We start from the raw sequence: 21,111 nt of genomic DNA, 5'->3' as shown, positions 1-21,111 counted from the left end.
GCATTTGTGTTTTCTAATTTTTTGGTTCACAGAGCTTCACAGTAATTTAACATGTGCATGTTTTTCAATCTTAATCTTTACCTCTGGGTTTAAGCAGTCCACCGATTCGTCCTCCTGGCTGAGTGGGCGGGTCTCCTGCGCGCCTCCCTCTGCCTTTCCGTCCTCCTCCTCCTCTTCTACGAACTCATCCAGAGTGACGAGTGTCTGCAGCTCTCCCTCCGTGATCTCCTCATCCCAGTCTCGGCTCTCCTGTGCTCCTTCCTCTCTGGCTTCATCTGCTCCCACCTCATCCAGAGTCACCAGCTCTGAGGTGTCTACCTCCACCTTCTCCTCATTTTCCTTTGCGTTCCTCGTCCCTGTCCCGTCACCTCCTCTGCTGCTGCTCCGGCTCCTTTGCTTCCTCTCTTCTCCCTCCCTGATCCTCCTTGTCCTTGTTTGGGACGTTCTCTCCTTATTTCTTCTACCAGACTCTTCTGCAGCAGATGGATCATCAGGTACTTCGTCCAAATCATCCACTATCTGATACAGACTCTCCTCCTGGACGATCATTTGTTCAGACTCTTCCACAGCTGTGGTACCATGTGTTGGTGTGCCTCCTTTTTCAGCTGACGCCTCTTCTGTTGTAGGAGTTTCATTATGTTTTTCCTTCCTCCCTCTATCAGAAACGTCTGTGGACGTCAGATCATCTTGATCATCTTCAAGAGAATCTACGATCTGATACGTGGGCTCTTCCTCCTCTTCCTCATTTCTGGTTGATCCTGAGAGAGATGCGATGTTCTTGCCAAGCTTGTCATCATGATCGTCAACCGTCTCGTCCTCCACAGAATCAAGGATCTGATATGTCACCTCTTCTTCATCGGCCACTGTTTCAGATGCCTCTTTTTCACCCTTCTTCAATGTTCCAGTGTCTTTTTTAGTTGTTTTAACCTCTTTCTTTGGTCTTCCCCTTTTTCGTGCTGGAGTGGGTCGATCATCCTTAACAACCTTGTCCTCCACGGAGTCAAACATTTCATTGGTAGCATCTTCCTCCTTTACAACAATGTCACTCTTCTTTGTTGGTGTGCTGTGTTTTGAAGGTGCTTTCTCCTCTTTCTTTGGTGTTTTTTCCCTGTTTCCTTCTTGTGACTCTCTGGCAGGAGTGGGCCTCCTTCTTGTTGGTGTGTCCTCTTTTTTCGTTTCCTCAATCAAAACGTCTTTCTTACTTGTTCTTTCCCTTTTTCCTCTGGTAGATTTTGTCAGAACTGTTGGTTCATCATCTGCAGTCTCGTCCTTGACAGAGTCAATCTTATCCTCTTTCTTTCCTCTTGCACTCCTTCTTCTACCAGTCCTTTCTGTGGTGGTACCATCTTGAACCAGTTCGTCTCCAACAGAATCTACTACCTTGTACACCATCTCCTCATTGGTCTCTTCTGTGTCTCTGTCTTTTTTTGAGACCCCTGCAGTGGTGTCCATCTTCTTCTTTGGTGATTTCTCTTTCTCTTCACTTTTGGATTCTGTGGTAGTGGCCTCACTCCTCTTTGATGGTCCATCATCTTTTCTGGCAGTCACCTCCCCTTTCTTGGTCCCTCTCTCTGGCTGGTCTTCATCTGGGACTTGGTCATCAGGATCTTCCACATCTTTGGAGGCTTTGCAGGATTCAACTAAAAGTACTTTTCCTTTGTCCTCTTCTTCTTTTTGATTTTTCTTCTTCCCATCTCCCTTGACCCTTGGAGCTTGTGTGCTACCTGTATCTAACACTTGGAAATTATCTTTGTTATTTGTCTCTTGATCTTTATCCACTGCATCTTCAACTCCAAGTTTTGCATCAGATTTGTCATCTACTGGAGTTGCATCTTCCTCAGACACTTGCTTTGCTGTGGAACTGTCATCTTGGACAATGTGATTGTCCTCTTGACTTGAAGCTTCTTGGTTTTCAGCAACACTGTCTAACACTTGGACAGAACCATCCATTTCCATTTTACTGTCCTCCTCTGGGTGGGCGTTGCCATTGTTGTCTGCACTGTCCAAGTCCTGATAGCTTTCCTCATGCAAAGTCTGACCTTCCACAGGTCCAGTTTGCTGGGTTTCAGAGCTGCCCTCCATCTGTTCATCTGTTTGATCATCAAATGAGTCGAGGATTTGGTAGTTTTCACCATCATCCTCCTCTGTCTGTTTGTCAACATCCTCTTCTTTCCCTTCCTCTTTGCTTTTCTTCTGGTCTTTGAGTGTGTTGATGTTAAAATCAATCTCCTGACTCTGGCCTTGGCTCAACTCTTCTCCATGTCTCTGTGGAGGTGGATGCATCTCTGTTCCCATTTTGGTGTCTGACTGAGGAGTCTTTACAGCATTGCCCTCTGCTGACACTTTGTGGTCAGACTTTGCCACTGCGCCCTCTGTGGCTTTTGCTTCTTCTATGAGTGGCTCCAGATGAGTTTCTGTTGATGCCTCAACAGCTGCTGCTGGTGTTATGTTTTCCCTTTCATGTGTAGTGGATGACGAGAGGGTACTACGACCACTTGATGCTTTGGATGGAGATTTTCTCTTGTTCTCCTGTGTTTTCTGACCAGGAAGTTTGGGTTTGGTGGGCTCAGATGAGCCTGTGGACTTTTTTGGCGACACAGAGCTTGAGTTCAAAGAACTTGAACCTTTAGTCGACTTGGATGAGGACGATGCTGTGCTCTTCGAGTCTTTCGAAGACCTCACTGACGTCTGTTTGCTACCTGAGTTTTGCCTCTTTCGTCTTGTTCTGGAGGAGGATGAGGAGGAGCCATGTGGCTCACAGCTTGTGTCTTCCACATCATCACCAACTTCATCAACAGTGACAAAGTCATCCATGTTGAAATTTTGTTCATCAAACAAAAAGGCGTCTGAAGCAATAGTGTCATCTGTAAAATCACCCTGACCCTGGATGGATGGAAAAGAAGGAATCGATCACTGAAACAATGATTCAGCTTTTTAACCAGGATAAACAAGGCAATCAGATCAATTGTTGGAAGAGGTGTCAGAAAACAATCCTACCCTGATCAGGGTTGAGGGTTTCATTCCCTGCACACATGACAAACAAATGTAAATAGGCCTCACCTCCGTCTCACTGTGGGACCTGTTCGCTCGGGAGAGTCTGTGCTGGTGAACTGCTGCCGTGAGGACCTTGAAAATTTCTGTGTCAATCTGAGGAAGTTCTGCAAAGTCTTCGTTCGGTGTGAGCGCTGTGGCTGAGGGGGCAGGGCTGGAAGCAGCAGGGACGGTGTTTCTACTGCTGACTGCAGAGGCAGAGTTCAGATCAGCAGTAGAGACCGAAGTTGTTCGTGACCCCTCGACATCTTTGTGTGGCCCAGGACCAACAGTGGTGGCCATGACGATCTCAGTTCCTGATTTCTCACCATCCACCTCCATTGATACACTGCTTGAGGCAGCAGCACCTGGTCCTGCTGTGACGGGCTCAGACATGGTGGATCCACCAGGGCCACTGGTTTGCAGACCAGGTTGTGAACCATTATCCGAAAGTCCAGAAGGAGGAGTCGAGGTTTGAGACTTTATTGTGATCTTGCTCGCTTCTTGTTGATGCCATTTTACGTTCTTCAAACTAAAATTGAACAGAACGCACAGAAAAAAAAAAAAAAAAGACTGTGAGCTGCAAATGAAAGCAGGGATGTTCATATAAAATGGCCGAATGCAACTGAATGAAGCTTTGTTATGGAAATAAGAAATACAATTTCCAACTTCTTATCCAGTGTCCCTGAGTTAACTGTTTTGTCATATCTTTGTTTATGACGAATATGTTTTTATTTTTAATGTTGCACACTATTTGTCATGACTCATCTTGAACTCTGGGGCACAATTTATTGCGTCACCAAATTAAATTTAGGCATTTAATTTGGTGGCTTAAACTTGTTTTGTTGGATTTTAACTGGTTAAGAGTCAATTAAAAAGCGACACACTCACCTCTCAAAACGCTTAACTTTAGTCCTGGAGAGAGAAAAAGAGTTGGTCAGTTTGGGTGTGACGACGGGGGATTAAAAATGAAAAAATACATTAATACATACAGAGGAAAACTGCTTTCATGAAGACTGTGCAGAAACACAGATGCAATTATAAAACTAATGAAACCCCACTTCATCCCCCTCACTGATAGAAGAACACATGCTGACCAAGCTGTACGCTTCCTCCTAGAGTCTGGAGTGAAAGTGTTGTGTTTCTCCACCACCTGCTTTACACCGCTGGAGTCGGCCATCTCCACACATATCTGAGGTAGAGCGACAGTCAGGGACAAAGAGAGTGAAAAGACAGAGAGGAGGGACAGATGAAGGTGTGCAACTAATTCGCTGATATATAACTGAGAAAATCCACACAAGCTGCCAGCAGATGTGGTTGCACATTTGAATTTGCAGAAAATTGGATAACCCTTTCAACATTTTTCAGCATTTTTCGAGCAAAAATGCTTTCATTCAATAGTTTCGACTCGTACTTTTCTTTGTCATACGGAACTAAACAGACTACCTTTGGATGGTGAACATACAGTCCATAAAATCTGACAATGTCACTTTGGGCTGTGGGGAAGCAGCATATCATGCAACAACAATTCCTTGAAATATATTTCCATGACCTGGACCCGTAAACATGTCAGAAAGTTGACGATTTAACAAATAAATAACGAGTTAAAGTCAATTGAAATTTTCAGTTGCGACAGTGTCAGCAACAAGTCCAACGGTGCAGACTGAAACATGCACCATCACAATAATTCAAGGCTTTAAGACCTGCAGATGCCCCGACATGGCAGTTCCCTCAACACTTAAAGATGAACAGTGCAGGTGTTTGCGTTCTTGTACCCTGTTGGCGAGCGGCAGGAAGCCGACAACGGTTGCGATGGAGGCCACCGCTTCCATGACCACCCCGACAATGTCCAAGGATGTCTCAGAAATCTCCACACACAGCAACCGCTCCTCCAGAGACTCTGACTCTGGAACTCCCTGAAGAGGAATAATAGTTGCCGTTAAGGCCGAAATATCTGCTTTAACATGACAAAAGATTTAGAGAAATGATTAATGACTCACAGCGTTGCTCCACTTCATCAGACTCTTGTACATCATCTCCTGCAAAAACATTACAAGTCATGGATTGTCATAGATGCTGTGAAAAGACATTTTTAATTATATCTACATTTCAAACATTTTGGATTTCACACCAACATCCTGATGCTGACAGTGTTCCAGCCCAGAGGGCGCCCTTTGGCATCCTTCCCAGTGTCCGTACCTCACTGGATCCAGGATTCATGTCTTGCAAGACGAAGTGGACACAGAGCCTGGAGCCTCTGACAGAAAATGGATTTCTGATGTGATCTCGGACACAATCGCAGCACGACGTCCAATCAGCAAAAAACACAAAGGCCTGGAGGTGAAGAGAGGAAACACAGGGGGAAACAGCTGAATTCAAGCAGTGCAGCTTCATTTGACATTAATTACAGTAACGTTTGTGCCTGTACTCTTTACCCTCCTCTGCAGCGTTAAAACCATCACGTTGTAGTGCAGGGAGCGACGGTTCTGTTTGGGGAAAAACGGCAAAACCAGGCCAGTCACATCTTCATACTCATAGTTTCCCTCCGGCAAACCAGTCAACATGATGGTGGGAAACACGGAACCACGACGCCCAGCCTCCTAGAAAACACAACATTCAAAGCCCAAAGTGTAACTCACATGACGTCTGAGCTGATCGGGATTTAAGAGGAGCAAAAACACAGAAAGTCGTACATCAGGATGTACTGTAAGAACAAATGTGAAGGAGAAGTGTGCAATTAGAAGAAATAAACCATCAAAGATACAGATCACATCAGTGGGCTTACCTCAATGTTGTCGTTTCCTCTGACTGTCAGGTGATCTTGGAGGTAAAAGTGAACAAACGCAAACTTACTGAATCAGCTCACGTGGTAAATTTGGTGATGATGACGTAAAAAGAACTGTCCGTCTTACCTGGGATGATGAACCAAGGAGAAACAGTCGGGAACAGGAAGGGACTAGTTCTCATGGTGACCCAAAATGGTGGAGTGCTGCCCTGTGGAACGCCAAATTCTATTGGCGGGATAGTTGCCCCAGCAACAACATCCTTGCTGTCTGGCAGAGCGTTCTCTGGCAGTCTTGGTGCTGCACGAAAAAAGACAAAATGTCATTTTGAATATATGTGAAGAGTAACAGAACAGTAAAGTAAACATAAAGCTGGCAGTATAACACCGTAACGTACACGACTGACAGAGACTTACGCAGTGCTGTAGTGGTGCTGCTTGGTATATTCAGCCTGTGGACTTCACATCCGGGGGCTTCTTTCAGGACACTGTACCAAACTCCGAGCCGATCCGCATCACCAACAGACTCAAACTCTATGAAGACCTGGAACACACAATCACAGGCACACACACACGAGACAGGTAAGACCAACAGGAAGTCTTCTGCAAAGCCACTTCAGCAGAAGCACCTGTACGTGTTTGTTTCTACCTTGTCGAGGAGAGGCAGGAAGTTCCTGACAAAACGGATTTTTCTCAAAGCTTCCCGGAGCTCCCGGATCTCCCTCGGTGAAATGTTCCTGATGAGAACTGTTCTCGATCCATCATCAAGCACAGGCTGCGCCCAGGACAGGAAGTGAACAATCAAAACAAAAATTTGAGAAGAGGACACACACACGACCTCACAGTTTTACACCGCTGTTGATAGTTTATCACGTTAAAAATATACTTTGGTGAGAATTAAAATGTCTTCTCAAATTTTAACTGAGAAAAGGAGGAAAAGGAGCGGTGCTGGCTCAGTCCTGTGTGGACTGACCAATCAGAGCAGACTGGGCTATTTGGGTGGGGGGCCTCGAGCAGGACTGAGCTAAAACGGGTGTTTCAGACCAGGAGCGGTGTTGTGGCAACAGACCGTCAGAGAAATAATGTGTTTTTTAAACATTAAAGCATGCAAACATACTCTAGTCGACACCTGAAATAAAAGTGTGACCCTGAAAACGAGCATGATGTCGCCTCTTTAAAACGGTTTACGGGTGATGAGGAATTAAGTGTGTTTGTGTGTGAGAGGCAGTGTGTGTGTGCGTCACTTACAGACTTCATCAGCCTCATCAGTGATTTATAAAAGCCAAGCTAAAAGAGAAACATCAGAGTAGAAAACATTAAAATGCAACGTCCTCTCAGCTCAGCGTGTCTTTGTATACATACATACACATCATAAATCTGAACCACAGCGAGTTTTTATGTCTTAAAATAAAATTAATTTCTTGATACTTATTTAAAATATTGAAATCTGGTCCAACTCTGATTATACAGTCAAAATCAGAAAATACACGTTTCAGTTTTCTTTACGTCAACAGAAGACCTCGATGACTTTTAACGACTGAATCTACAGAGCGGGAACATGCAAACATAAAAACAGAGTCTTGCACATGCTCACCGATGTCATCGTAATGCCGCTGGTGACTGCGCAGCATTTGATTTTAGACCCTTTGAAAACAACGTCTTGCTTTACGACGCTGTGCAGCTTCTCCACTGACGGCATCAGGACGAAGGCCTGAAAGGAAATCCAGAAACAAAAATGTATTATTACTTTGACTTCACTTCTTTATTTTACTACTTATTGTGTTACATCATTCAATGCTGCTTCAGTGTCATATCGCCACCTGTACTGTATGAATACTGTCCATCAAAAAGAATTTAAAACTCATGATAAATGATGCACAGGATCCAAGGAAGTGCGTCTAATTCTCGCAGAACTCCTCTTGAATTTAGAAAAAGAATAAAGGTACTGCAATTCTGCAACGAATCAGTCCTTCGAATCAAAGAGTAAAAAGTAACAGTAGACAGACGAAGCTAATAAACCAAACCTGGAGCCTACCATGCCCGTCTGAGGAACAACATAGATGCTTTCATCTGTATGTTTAAACCCAAATGGCGTGAGCAGTTGGACAATGTCGTCCTCAGTGTAGCAGCCATCGTGATACTTCGGCAGTCCGGTTATGAGCAACAGCTTCTTACCAAGTTGAAATAACTGGAAATTGAAAAGAAAGAATCTGTTTCATACAGCAGCGACTGATGTCAACAACCCTCATTTTAATTCATTATATGTGTTATGTCTCCCAAAATCTTGCAATCACACGCAAAATCGTTGAGTAAGTGACAGTACAGCCGATGGCAAGAACAGAACAAGCTCCTTCAGCAAAACTACATTTGTAAATACTGTCATACTTTATATACGTGGCTTGTTGAAACCTACTTTTGGTGTGAGGCAAGTTCTGGTTTTGATGCAAGCTGTGAAAGAAAGACAAAGAATATGTGAAAAAAAGCGAGAGAAAGGTGGTAAAATTATGATGACAACAGCTTCTTTCTTGGATTTCTTACATATTCTGCCTTGATGCAGGTGTTTTTCTACCATCTCCCCAACAGTCAGAGGGATGTCTGCAGTCGAAGACGGCGTGGGTGCTGCTCCAGCTGTCGGCTCAGATGCATCGTTTGCTGATGCAGAATCCGTTTGTGTCTTCACTTCAGCTTCACAATCTTAAAAAGATCAAATTCAATTAAGGACGAATGTCAGGATTTTGAAAGATCATCATCATCCGCCCTTCCTTCTTTATATACATCTGTTGGATCCAGGTCGACACCAATGAATAACCCCATATTTCATGAACCACAGCTGGGTTGGTGGGTTTGGTCTCTTCATGCGATTTGTTAACAATAGCAAAAAATCTCATCATCCATCCATTAAAAAGGTCTCCAACGTACCTTCTTGCATTGTTCTTGTCTCCACCTTTGCCTCCACAGCTGCTTGCTTTTGCATTTGTGAAGCCTCCATCTTGGTCTCTGGTCCTGGTGCAGTGGACTCTGGTTCTGACAGGGTGCTTTGCTGGACCTGTGGTGAAGCTTTGGTGGAGGCTTCTGTTGATCCGGTCTCCACTGTACTGGCTGGTGGTCGAGTCTCATTGGGTTTGTCTGCTGAATTTTCAGGCGCAGCCTCTGTAGTTGTTGGTTTTTTCCCTTCTCCTTCAGGACAGCTTCCATCTTCCATGGGCTCTGCCACTTCACGTCCTGCAAGCTCCATTGGTTCAGCGTCCTCAGCAGGTTTAGCTTGATGCTGAGCTTCAGACGCTGCCACCTTTTCTGTTCCATCACCCTCGGCTGTCTCTTTCAGCACCACCACAGATTCTTTAGCACTGGTTTTTTCAGGTACAGCTTTTTGTTCAGAGTCATCAGCGGTGGACTTGGATCCTGACGATGCTTTTTGCTTTACCACGACTTTTTTCACAGCTCCCTTCGCAGGCAGCTTTCCTGTTTTTACTGTTTTAGCTACCTGCTTGGTTGAGATGTTTTTCACTTTGGAAACCAACAGTTTTGATTTAGTGACAGTCGTTACGCCTTTAACTGAGCTTTTAGCTGCAACTTTCTGATTGGTGAGTTTGCCTGTTGGAGCTTTTTTGGCTGCAGACTGTGTGTCAGCTGTGGGAGGGAGAACCTTTTTAGTGTTGGTGGTGGTGGTTTTGGATTTTGGAGCGTTTTGAGGTTTGGAGACACTGGGTGTGTCAGGTTTTCTGTGAACAAAAGAGAGTCACATGGGTCAAGCAGGAGAAAATAATATTTCTCTTTATATATTGCCAAAAAGAGATAAAACCCTCCATCACTGTGACAAAGAGGTTTGTATGAAACAGGTCTTACTCCTCAGGAGGCTTCTTTTGCTCCTTTGAAACAGTCTCCTGTAAACAAACACATGGAAATTTGTTATTTTAGGTGAATCTGTTTATTGACAATGTGACCACACTACAGCAGACAAATGTCCGGGGTTTGGACATTGAGATTATGGCCAAGTGTTCCCCTAAACCACAGATGTTCTGTACAAGTTGTCTCCACTTGCTGAGAACACTGAGGTCCTATGGAGTTTGTTGGACATTGTTAAAAACATCTTATGACTCTGTGGTGGCATCTGCAGTTTTCTACGCAGTGGTCTGCTGGGGCTGCGAGAGCTCTGAGAGGGACAGGAAAAGACTGAACAAACTGGTCAGGAGGGCTGGCTCTGTCCTGGACTGCCCTCTGGAAACCATCGAGGTGGTGGGTGAGAGGACGATATTAGCCAAGCTGATATCAATCATGGACAGCCCCTCCCACCCCTGCATGAGACGGTGGGGGGCTTCAGCAGCTCCTTCAGTAGCAGACTGCTGCATCCACATTGTAGGAAGGAACGCTAATGCAGTTCCTTCATTCCAACAGCTGTCAGACTGTTTAACTCCAGCATCACTACTTTACTTGTATATTTTTTAATGTCATGTATTTTCTACCGTACAATAGTATGAAAACACTGTGTATCATCATCCATATCTTACACGTGCAATACAAAATTTTCCATTGAGAAACCGAGCCATTCTTCTCAAGGCAATATAATCTTTATACTCAATACAGTTTATCTTACCTCAAATGTTAATATGCATATTTACAGGACAGAGAAAGGCAGACAGAAAGTGTAATACCTTCTCTCTGACAACACTGATCTGTATTCCTTTAACGTCGAGGCTCTTCATGCTCTTCAGTTTCTTCGCGTCTTCCTCTTTCTCGAAACACACGATCGCCTAAATGTCCACACACACACACACACACACACACACACACACACACACACACACACACACACACACACACACACACACACACACACACACACACACGCACGCGCGCACACACGCACGTTAGGTTTTCATTACTTTTGGGGACATTGCATATACATACATTCAAAAACTGAGTAACTGCTTCAAACATTTTTACATTTACATTGGGGTCTGACTAATTCTGTACTATTTTTTGCATGTTGTGAAAAGGCAAAACATCAGCAAATTTAGAGGAAACACCAAATACGCTCTTCACTGTCTATACACACCTGCAGTGTGGACCGATACAGCACAACCGACTTGGTTTTTCCAAAGTGCTCCACAGCAGCGGTCACATCATTGTGAGAGAGAGAACTGTGAATCCCTTCCAGTTGCACCATGGTTGGAGGTTTACCAGACTGAGCCAAGAGAGAGAAAAACTCAAAGTGAGATCCTGTGTAGTGTTGGTCATAACGAACGGGAGAAAGACAAAAATGCATCAGTGTTAAAAATGCCCTTTAACATCAGCCAACATCATGTTTCTGCTTCGTATGTGGCAATAAACAATAACCTTCCATTTAGTCTTTGAGGAAAGTGTTACTCGTCCCACACACACACACACACACACACACACACACACACACACACACACACACCTTATTCTTTGTGGAGGAACTTGCCTCGCTCTTCTGCAGGCTGGCCTTTCCTTTAGATGACTTCATCTTGGCTAGTTCGGCCATTAAGGCAGGAGCCAGAGTTTTAACCATGGCCTCCAGGTCAGACTGCTTTGACAGTGACTTGACAGCTAGAGGGACGAAGACAAAAAGAGCATAAGACAAAACTGCAACATTCTGGTTGCAAAGTCTCATAAAGAGTCTCTATGATAAGATCAACCAATGACTTAATAATCATACTATTGTAAAGTGTCTCTTAAGTTTTTACCATCTTTTCTACTTGGCTTACAGGTTAAATACATCTGTACATACATAGGAAGCACAGCTTCTTCCTAGCAGGCGAGAAAAATTTGGGTGAATTTTGCTGTTTGTATCTTTTTATTCCTCTCTAATCATGTAAGATCTCCTTGAATTTGTAATTATCATTCATGCAAAGTTAATGTACAGATTATTGAATTTTCACACTATTCTGAGCAATTTAGGCAAATGTCAATTTGTGACTGTACATATGGTCAACCCAAAAACATAATGCCTCCAGCCATGGCTTTAGCCAGCTCGGAGGTATAAAAAACGTCTGTATCTGTAACATGTACTTGAATGTGGCTTTATAATAGGTACAGATATGTTTAGTAACAGGACAAGTGTTTAAACACAGTCTTTGCTTAAGTCCAGGAGAACTTAAAAACTTCTCAAACCTGATGTTTCCAGTAGTTTCCTAGCCAGTCTCTCTGGACTGCTCGACTTCTTTTGTTGAGGGGATGACCTTTCTGTGGACGATCGCCCCTCATGGCTCCTCCTTGGAGATGATCGCCTCTCGTCTCTCCTCCTCGGGGATGATCGCCTCTCGTCTCTCCTCCTTGGAGATGATCGCCTCTCGTCTCTCCCCCTCGGGGATGATCGCCTCTCGTCTCTCCTCCTCGAAGACGATCGCCTCTCGTCTCTCCTCCTCGGAGACGGTCGTCTCTCGTCTCTCCTCCTTGATGAGGACCGTCTCTCGTTTCTCCTCCTCGGTGATGATCGTCTCTCAGGGCTCCTTGAACGTGAGCGATAGCGGGAGGAGGTCGGGCGGTTGTACCGTCGAGATCGAGAGCGAGAGCGAGAGCGAGAACTAGACCTGGACCTGAACAAAATACGCATGAAATTATTTTATAACTCATTAATCAATGAGAATTTAATAAATGGCAATCAAAAAATTCACCCCAAATCTAGATTTCTCAAATCTAGTGACAAAATTAATATTGATTCAGATGTTTTTATGTTCTGCAGGAACATATTTGGTAATTTTGGATTCTGGTGGTGAACAGTATCTCCTTTGTTCACCAACGTTATTGCTCATATCAGAAATTGTGTGGGACAGACCTGCTAGTGTATCTGGAGCTGTGCGGGGATTGTGATCGGCTCCTACGTCTCTCCCTTCTATCCTCCGAGCTCCGGTGGTGACGGCGGCTGGATGAGCGGGAACGGGAACTGGAACTGGAACGGGAACGGGAATGGGAGCGGGAGCGGCTTCCATGCCTGGTTTTCTGGTAACGATGTTGGGAAGTCTTTGTAGAGATGGAGGGAGAGGCATCTGGAATTGTGGCACTGAAGAAAGCAATGGACAAAAAAAGCAGAGGTGAAGGATTCTCGTTGACAATTGGTGGGTTTGCTACATGTCTGAAAACGAAAAGATTTGGACGGATTACATCTTTTGTTGACCTGGACCAATTTCAGATCAACGGTCATATGACATACAGTTTGAGTGGGGTCAGAGTGCTTGATCAATAATCTGAATGATCTGGCTCTCAGGCTTTCTGCAATTCTGGTATAACAGAAGTTCTGGTCAGCTGTCTTTGAACTGTCGCTCAGCCTGATTTCCCTCATGGCTGCTGTGAAAGGATCCGTTATCAGTCATTGTGACCATTGTGAGCTTGTATCAAAGGTACTATTGGCGTGATATTTTACATGCTCTGTGGTTTATTCAGACTACTGTAATATAAATCTGAACTTTGCAGAAGATACAAACCACACCGCCTGCATCTTTCAGCCTGGAAGATCTATGGCTCCATTTTATTTTTTTTTATGATGTAGAATTGCACAAAGTAACACTGCCTTTCTCTTTTTCTGTCATCACCCGTCAATTGATCTCCACAGTCTGAACAAAAAAAAAAAAAACCAACAGGTATTGGCTATGTGTCTAGGTATCTTAAGAAATTTACCTGGACCCCAGTGCCACCTCACCATCCCACTCTGGGTATCTGTAGGGAAAAACAAGCAAAAAATAAAAAATGAATAAATCACCTTTCGAAACAACAGAAATGCCACATTTCAGAATCAGCGTTATTGGCCAAGTATGTGCATTCACAAAAGGAATTTCATTGTGGTTCAATTTACTTGTGTAGGAAAACAAGGACATCCAGCTAAATGAGGACAAAAAAGATGTAAAAAAAAACAAAAAAAACCAAAAACTGAACAATGAGTTCAAAAACATCAAATAAATAATACATACAAATAATAATGAGGCAATAAACAACATCTACAGTGAAATGAAGTCTGTCAACAAAAGGTTTCTCCGTTGAAGTAGGTGGTCACAAAGGGGTTGACTTTAGGTGATGCTTCCAAAGTCAAAGGTTAGTCAAAGGACATCAAGAAAGTGTACAGGTTCTGCAGATAGTAACTAGAAAACCACAGGAATATATCTTAAACAACATATTCTCAAAGAATTTATGAATTCGGATACAAGTTCCATCACTAATGCAGGACATGAAGGTGCTTTAAGTATTAAAATTTCTCTTTTTCTGTCCGTTTCCTCTACAGCATGTTGGTATATCCTTGGTGGGCATTCTCCAATGATTATCAGAAAATAATGACCTTTGAAGAGAAAGTTAAAAGTACAAAGACTGACCGTGTTCGCAAGAGTTTGCAGTTCTCAAGGTGAAGGCTGGTGTTCTGGTGGGAGATCCAGTCCTAGTCGTCAGAATAGCACATACACAGCACTTAGATATGATCATCATCAGTCGCTATCTGCTTCAATACCTCAACTGCCTATTTTGTGACTGTCTGACAAAACAGATATCTTTTATTCAACATTACAGCAACCTTAAAACCGTTGCTCCAAGTGTTGAGTTAAATATCTCTGCTCTTGTACAAAGAAGCAGCAGTTTGTGTTGATATTAAAGGAGCAAGTCTACAAGAACACAATATATGTATCGTATTTCTTTAAATCTTCAACCAACAAACCGGACTCCAGTTGGGTAGCTGAGACACTCAGTTAAAAGTTGTGTTTTAATCACGGCTTTGGTATAAACCAAAAAGGAATGACAAAATAAATGTGAACGCAAATGTGAATTGCCAAAATTTTGAAGGACATTAAATCCTTTTGAACTTTGCCAACTCTTTCCTTGAAAATTACGGATGACTTTAAAGTCAACTTGAGTTTGGGGGCAACAAGTCTTCATCAAGAAATATGACAGAAACAGGAGCATAAACAACCAAAATAACACTTCTTCTTCTTGTGTCTTTAGTAATGTGATGTTTGGGATTTCAGTCTTCTGTGGCATCGTGGAGTTCCTTCAGGTCTGCTCAAGGTCACAGCGGCCACTATCAAGACTGGATCAGGACAAAAACACACAAGCTGAGACTTCTGAGGTGTTTGAGGCAGGAGGGTGCTGAAACTGGGGAGAGGTAGTAGCTGGTGTGCCTTTCTTTTAATGAGCCAAAATGTTAAATGTGGTGTCTCAAAAGGAGCAAAATAACCAAAGACAGATGGTTACAGACTTCCTATGTTTCAGGAAATGTGATGGTTGCAGGTGGCTTCAGGTACACAGTGACTGTAGTGACTGGAATTCCTTTTGGGGACATAAATATACATTAAAGGGGGGGTGGGGGGCTTGTCTCAAAAAAGTAAAAAAAAAAAAAAGTAAAGTAACAAAATCTTTTACTGATAGCTCCGATAGTGGGGAAAAGGGTAGAAATTTCAAAATTTCGAACTGAATATAAACGGTGGGACAAAACTCAAAAATGACAAAAGGGAAACCGCGATCTTCCATCATCCTCTGATGCATTCGCTCTCCAGATTTGCAGATTCGTCCACATCATGTCTTCGAAGCCCTTGGTTCTGTTTTCAACAACAGTTTCAGAAGTTGGCCACATCAAATTTTATCTAATGAAACAGTCATCAGTTACCTTAAATTTTGCAATGACTGTTTCATACCACCGACTTCACCTGTTTAAACTAGACAATGACATCCTAACAGTTTTTGTCAATCAAAGAACAGACTGCAGTCTTCCACTCACCTTCATACGAGTACATTCTTTGTTACACAGACAACAGGTATGTGGAAAGATTTTTGGTGAGGCCGCTGTATAGTCTTGCATCATGGCAGCCGATGGCTGTCGACTGGAGGCTGCAGGTTTTACTGGAGGCTGCTTGTTGGAAGACGGCACCATCATATTAATGAGGTTCATCAGGTTCGGGACTGGCTGATGCAGAGCTGGAGGAAAAACAATGGGTAGCGATGGTCGCTGCATGGCCAGTGAGGCATCAGCAATGCTGGGTATGAAAGAAGCAGGGGGAAGAGATTTTGCTGCAGAAAAAACTGTTGACCAAACTGATTGCCCCATCTGTGAAACCGGCTGGTTCTGCAACTGCTGCGTCTGCTGCTTGGATTGTTGCTGTGCCTGCTGCATCTGCTGCATCTGCTGCATCTGCTGCGTCTGCTGCGTCTGCTGCGTCTGCTGCATCTGCTGCGTCTGCTGCATCTGCTGCATCTGCTGCGTCTGCTGCTTCTGCTGCTTGGATTGTTGCTGCGCCTGCTGCATCTGCTGCGTCTGCTGCTTCTCCTCTGTCTGCTGCTTCGATTGCTGCTGCCACTGCTGCTTCGATTGCTGCTGCCTCTGCTCCATAGGCTGCATCTGCTGCTGCTGCATTGGCTGCTGCTTTTTCATCTGCTCAGCGACTGCTGACCCTTGACCTCGAGTTTTGATCTGATCCTTATTGCCACTGGCATCATTACTGCCAATAAGCATAAGGCCAGGTCGACTAGGGTGCACATCACGGAACACAGTGCCAGGTGACTGGGTTTCAAACAGTGACTGACGATCTGCTTTTGGTTTGTTCAAAGGTGCAGGTTCGGAGGCTTCAGACTTCAGAACTCTGATGTCTGTGTCTTTCTTTGGCAGTGAGAAAGAGCTAAAGACTGTTTGAGAAGTCTGGTTTGGTTGGGTCTGTAATCGCTTGGTCTGATTATGGCTTGGGGGAGCCACAGAGTTCAGTACTGAACTGTATGAAGAGCTGAGACCTGTAACAGAACTCGCCTGCTCACGTGAAGAACCAAAGGCACTGCTTTTTACAATTGTATTTTTTTGCAGCAGTTCTTGACTGTGTCTGCTGGTATCGTAAGTGTCCGTCAGCAACATACCTACACTCCCACCACTATCAGCTCTACTGCCACTGGTCCTTCCAATCTCATCCCCAACCCCTAAAGTATATTTGCCAGTATGTCCATAGTCAATCACTTTAGTCGGGCGAACAGCCGATGACATTTCTTCCAGGCACATATCTGCCCCTCCAGAAACACTCAGACGGTCACTTTTTATTCCACCCAATCTTCTGGTGGGTTGGGGTTCAGGGTAGGGGTTTGGTTGAACTTCTGGAGCAGCCCTCTTGGCCTTATGAAGGCGGATTTGGCGCAAGATGAATGGCAAGTTAGCAGGAGTGATCTGGTCTTCAGGGAAAGAGATGAGTTGTTCCAAGTCCTCTTTCTCAAGTCCAAACTGCAGAAGAATGTTAGCAGCCGATTCAGAGGTGTACTTGGGTCGACTGGATTCTGTAGAAGAGGCAGGTCGGTCTGGCACTGTCGAGTCATAATCACCTAAAGCTGGAATAGACTGCATTTCATGGCCTCTTTTACTGGGGTCATTAAACCTACTGTCACCACCACTTCCATAGTCAGATGAAGCAGAAGAGGAATAAAATTTAGAGTCACCAGGAGTGGTCCTTTTGTAGCTCGACGGCCAGTCTAAGGAGCTACTTTCCTCATCCAAGTGTCTATGTCCTTGAGAGGCAGCGGTTGAGGACATTGGGTAAGAGGCCGTCCGTGTGCCTGAGGAGCAAAACTCATCGCTTTGAGTGGTGGTAAAATGAGTACCCTGGTCTATGGGCTGATGCATTGCCTTGTCGAGAAGCCTCATCTCCTCTCTGGCTCTGCTGATATGCATGTCAATCGATCTCTCTAAGTCCTCATCCATTGTGGCCCTAGTCTGTTCAGGCTTGTAGCTCGTCGACAGAGACATCAGTGATGGGATCATTCCCCGGGAGTTGGCAGGAATCGTAGAGGAAGCTCTGGAGGAGCTGAAGCTGGAATCAGATCCCAGACGGGAAGACGCTCTCCGAGGGTCCCTCTCTGCTGATATACTGGAGAGTCCATACTGCCTCTGGGTGGAACTTTGGTCCTCAGAGTCATAGGGGTTATACAGGGGACGGGACATGGTGTTTGCGATCTTCACAAGGTTAAGGAGATTGATGGTCACAGCAGTCGGGGAGGGGGGTGCTGTGGGTATGCAGTGAGCAGGTGGGTTGTAGTTGGCTGGAAAGGTGGCAGCTCAGCTGCCAACAGCAAGAGCGTTCTGTGTCAGTGCTAGCTGCACATTCAGTTGAGCCAACTGCAAGAGGCAGCCTGTTGGCCACTCAGCAGCAAGCTCCCTGGGAGCCCTCAAAGTGGAGGGCTCGTTGGGGGCACTGGAGAAGGAGAAGAGTCACAACGTGCTGATAGCAATGCGAAGCTGAAAAGTTAAAAACACAAAAGATGGAGTTATTGAGAGGGACTGGACTTCAGCTTCTTGGATGGGTAAAATCCATCATCTGGAAGGTTGTGTCTTCAATTGTTCACTCTGGTGGTTCCTGTTGGATACACAGTCAATCTGTACATTTTCACTGCCTGGTCTTCACTAGCAAGAAAGAAATGAGACAAATGAAAACAACAAAGCACAGATTAAGAGAGGAAAAAGGGTCATTGCTGTTAACAGGAAACATCTAGAAAACAGACAGATTTATTTGCTTTCTATGCTCATTTCTGGTGAGCAACAACTGAGACTGGAACCAGTAAAAAGAAAAAACAAATTGCAAAATTGAACATCTCACAAGTCCAATTTCCATTTCATAATGTCAAATTAGATCATACTGGACGATTCAGACGAGCCTGAAAAATGGTGCTGAATGCTGGTCATGAATGATTCCAGTATGTACTCCAAATCCCAATTTATTGGGCTGAAAGTTAGGTACTGTCACAGGATGGAATTACACATATTGAAAAACAAACAGGATTTCCCTGATTGACAATGTGACGGCTTTAATCCAATGGCCATCTTGAAAAAATAAAAATAAATAAATAAAAAATACGTTTCATAATATGATCATTCGACTGGCCTCCAAACTTACCTAACCCCCAAATCCCAATGGGCACAGCGGCGTTCCATCTGTGACAAGACCAGCAGAGCTGATCATGGCCATTCAAGACAATGCTTACAATTACACCAGACACACCACTGTGCTCAGCTCCATGGAGCATTTGCATTTAGGCTATTTTTGTTAGATCCCGCGTCAAAATGTACAGAGCAGATCAAGCCAGACAGGAAATCAGACACAGGAATGGCAAATAAAATACCCTGTGCAGACTCCTGATTGTACATCAACAATGAACACAATTAAAACAGAAAATTTGACGATGTAGTCTACATAACTGACCAAATCAACAATATCTGATCAGGTCAACAAAATCAAGCAGGCAAAAAACTCCACACTCCCGATGGTGTTTTGCGTGTGGCGGACGGAACGAAACTGCTTTGCAGCCGGAACGCAATCCAATCAAATGTAGTGTGTGTTACATCACTTCAGCTGTTTTTGACACCTACAGTAAACAGCCAGTGGATGACTCTCTTATCCCAGGATCGGGCTACACGAATCTAGCCCGATGGCGTGCAGTCTGGGACGCCCCACGACACCCGACAAAAAGACGAGCATGTCAAAAATTTTTGTCTCGACACACCTCGAGTGACATGTCCCATGACATGTTCCCGAGTGTTTACCAATCAGCTGATCTCTCCAGAGTGCAGTCAGGGAACCATGGCGAAGAGGAGGAGGAGGAGGAGGAGGAGGAGGAGGAGGAGGAGGGATGCTGAGGTTGCTGTTGTCAGGTAGGACAATGAAAGAGAGCAAAAGTTCGTTGAGCTGTGGCAACAGTGCCAATGCCTGTTTGACGTTTCCTCCAGGTAGTACCATGACCATGATGTGAAAAAGGACAAATGTTAGTGGGAAATAGCAGAAGCCCTTCATCGGCCCGGCAAATGGCTGCCTGTGCTGTCATGACATCATCCCCAACGTTAACATCGCCTCTTGCATTTGCTTTTAATGTCAGAGTGAATCCACAGCCGTTCTTTCTTTATTTTCTTAATTTTTCGGTATACACAAGACATCCAGAACCACCCACAACGTTTCTGCCAGTTTGACTGACAGCTGCTTCACCCGCCTCCTCGATGACATCTGAACTCGTGCGTGGTCGTGGAGTAAGACTTGCTGCGATTGGACGGGGTCATACGTCTCGTCTTGCCAGTCACTTGACGGCACTGGATCTGACACAGTGACCATCGTCAAAGACAAAATCCCGGCGTCGTCTGATCCCAGCGTTACCTTTCCAGTTACGCAGAGATCTTGGGTAACTCTCCCTCCATGTCACCTCTCACGGCGTTGACACACCTCTTGTTAATTAAACAACTAGTACAATAAATAGTACATCTCATCATCTATCTAGAAGTGAGAAAATATCAAAGGTGTAGTCACTTGTTTACTCTTCAGTGCTGGACTCAGCATGATCTGTGTGTTTGCTTGTTTGTTTGTTTGTTTGTTTGTTTATTCGTCTACCGACCATGTTGTAACTGAAGGTTAAATGACTCACACTGAGATGAACGTGTTGAGAGTTCATCATCACCCTTCTGTTACCAGCACGAGAAGGGTGGTGACGGTTGGTGTCCCCCCAAAAATGGCCGATTGCTGCTGGAGGCGGAACACCCCCATCCCCTATATCCCCTGTACGTTAATAGCGGATTGACGGAGGAGTTAACGTTGGAGAAATGTTGATCTCTAAACCGGAAGCGCTGCTATTTGATACGAGCTACGGGCCTGAGCCAAAATGACAGTGATGTTAGGGCCGGCTAGATCCAAGTTTTACGATAAAACACATGAGCGCAAAACCTTCCAAAGTCTGTCAACACTCTGTCTTTTGCTTCAACCTTTCTGCACGAACTGTTCACGAGCCAAAGAGAGCTAAAATATCAAAACTAGTGTCCCGCACACCTGCTAGCATGCGCTAACTGCGTCTTCAGTGGGACTCGGATATAAACAAACACTGAATACAGCGACAATAACCACAAGAGTTCCGTTCCTTGTTGTAAAAACAACGTTTTTGTGGCTTACCTTAATCTATTTATGTGTATCTCGCAGTTTTGCGGTGCTCAAACACGTCTTCACGGTGTCCACGGGAAGGAAAATATCAGACGCTTTGAAAGACACAAGATCATACAAACTTCCGGTTCCGGTGTCCGGCCTTCAGAGTAAAAGCAGAATTTGTAAGTAACCTTTGTCACGTCAACCATTGGTTGGTGGACTACAGATATGAAGCATGGTCCAGATTAATAGTTTAAAACAAAACAAAACAAAAAACAACAACAAACAAACAAAAAAACACGTATGGGCGACATGTAGGTCTCAAGATGGTCACTGCACACAGAGTTCAATTGACACTTCACGAGGATCTTCCATGTCATCTCTACAGCCAACAACAACCAACAAGAGTCCATGTGGAAAGGAAATAACTTGCTCGTGCAG

At 44.4% G+C, this 21,111-nt stretch overlaps 1 protein-coding gene across 4 annotated transcripts in view; it reads right to left on the bottom strand.

Moving 5' to 3' along the window:
* The window catches only part of znf638 (zinc finger protein 638), a 53,161-nt gene extending 35,303 nt beyond the window's left edge, over window positions 1-17,858 (bottom strand). For 2 of the 4 annotated variants that reach the window (XM_076724376.1, XM_076724378.1), the window contains exons 1-27: window positions 15,528-17,858; window positions 14,137-14,198; window positions 13,451-13,489; window positions 12,612-12,836; window positions 11,948-12,372; window positions 11,235-11,383; window positions 10,869-10,997; window positions 10,465-10,563; window positions 9,659-9,696; window positions 8,732-9,534; window positions 8,351-8,506; window positions 8,226-8,260; window positions 7,848-8,000; window positions 7,407-7,523; window positions 7,061-7,099; window positions 6,462-6,587; window positions 6,230-6,356; window positions 5,943-6,113; window positions 5,816-5,850; window positions 5,466-5,630; window positions 5,230-5,364; window positions 5,031-5,069; window positions 4,806-4,946; window positions 4,128-4,222; window positions 3,922-3,945; window positions 3,061-3,562; window positions 82-2,883 (exon numbers count right to left, since the gene is read on the bottom strand). In XM_076724376.1, the coding sequence (XP_076580491.1) occupies window positions 82-2,883; window positions 3,061-3,562; window positions 3,922-3,945; window positions 4,128-4,222; window positions 4,806-4,946; window positions 5,031-5,069; window positions 5,230-5,364; window positions 5,466-5,630; window positions 5,816-5,850; window positions 5,943-6,113; window positions 6,230-6,356; window positions 6,462-6,587; window positions 7,061-7,099; window positions 7,407-7,523; window positions 7,848-8,000; window positions 8,226-8,260; window positions 8,351-8,506; window positions 8,732-9,534; window positions 9,659-9,696; window positions 10,465-10,563; window positions 10,869-10,997; window positions 11,235-11,383; window positions 11,948-12,372; window positions 12,612-12,836; window positions 13,451-13,489; window positions 14,137-14,198; window positions 15,528-17,720 (9,024 nt within the window). In that variant the 5' untranslated portion in view covers window positions 17,721-17,858. The remainder of the gene's footprint in view (window positions 1-81; window positions 2,884-3,060; window positions 3,563-3,921; window positions 3,946-4,127; window positions 4,223-4,805; window positions 4,947-5,030; window positions 5,070-5,229; window positions 5,365-5,465; window positions 5,631-5,815; window positions 5,851-5,942; window positions 6,114-6,229; window positions 6,357-6,461; window positions 6,588-7,060; window positions 7,100-7,406; window positions 7,524-7,847; window positions 8,001-8,225; window positions 8,261-8,350; window positions 8,507-8,731; window positions 9,535-9,658; window positions 9,697-10,464; window positions 10,564-10,868; window positions 10,998-11,234; window positions 11,384-11,947; window positions 12,373-12,611; window positions 12,837-13,450; window positions 13,490-14,136; window positions 14,199-15,527) is intronic. The other 2 variants (XM_076724377.1, XM_076724375.1) reach the window with 2 other exon arrangements.
* Between the last annotated feature and the right edge of the window lie 3,253 nt (window positions 17,859-21,111).

This window comes from Chaetodon auriga, chromosome 24 (assembly GCF_051107435.1).
Source record: "Chaetodon auriga isolate fChaAug3 chromosome 24, fChaAug3.hap1, whole genome shotgun sequence".
NCBI lineage: Eukaryota > Metazoa > Chordata > Actinopteri > Chaetodontiformes > Chaetodontidae > Chaetodon > Chaetodon auriga.
The sequence above is the reverse complement of the archived record's forward strand: the minus strand, read 5'-3'. Positions and strand labels throughout refer to the sequence as shown.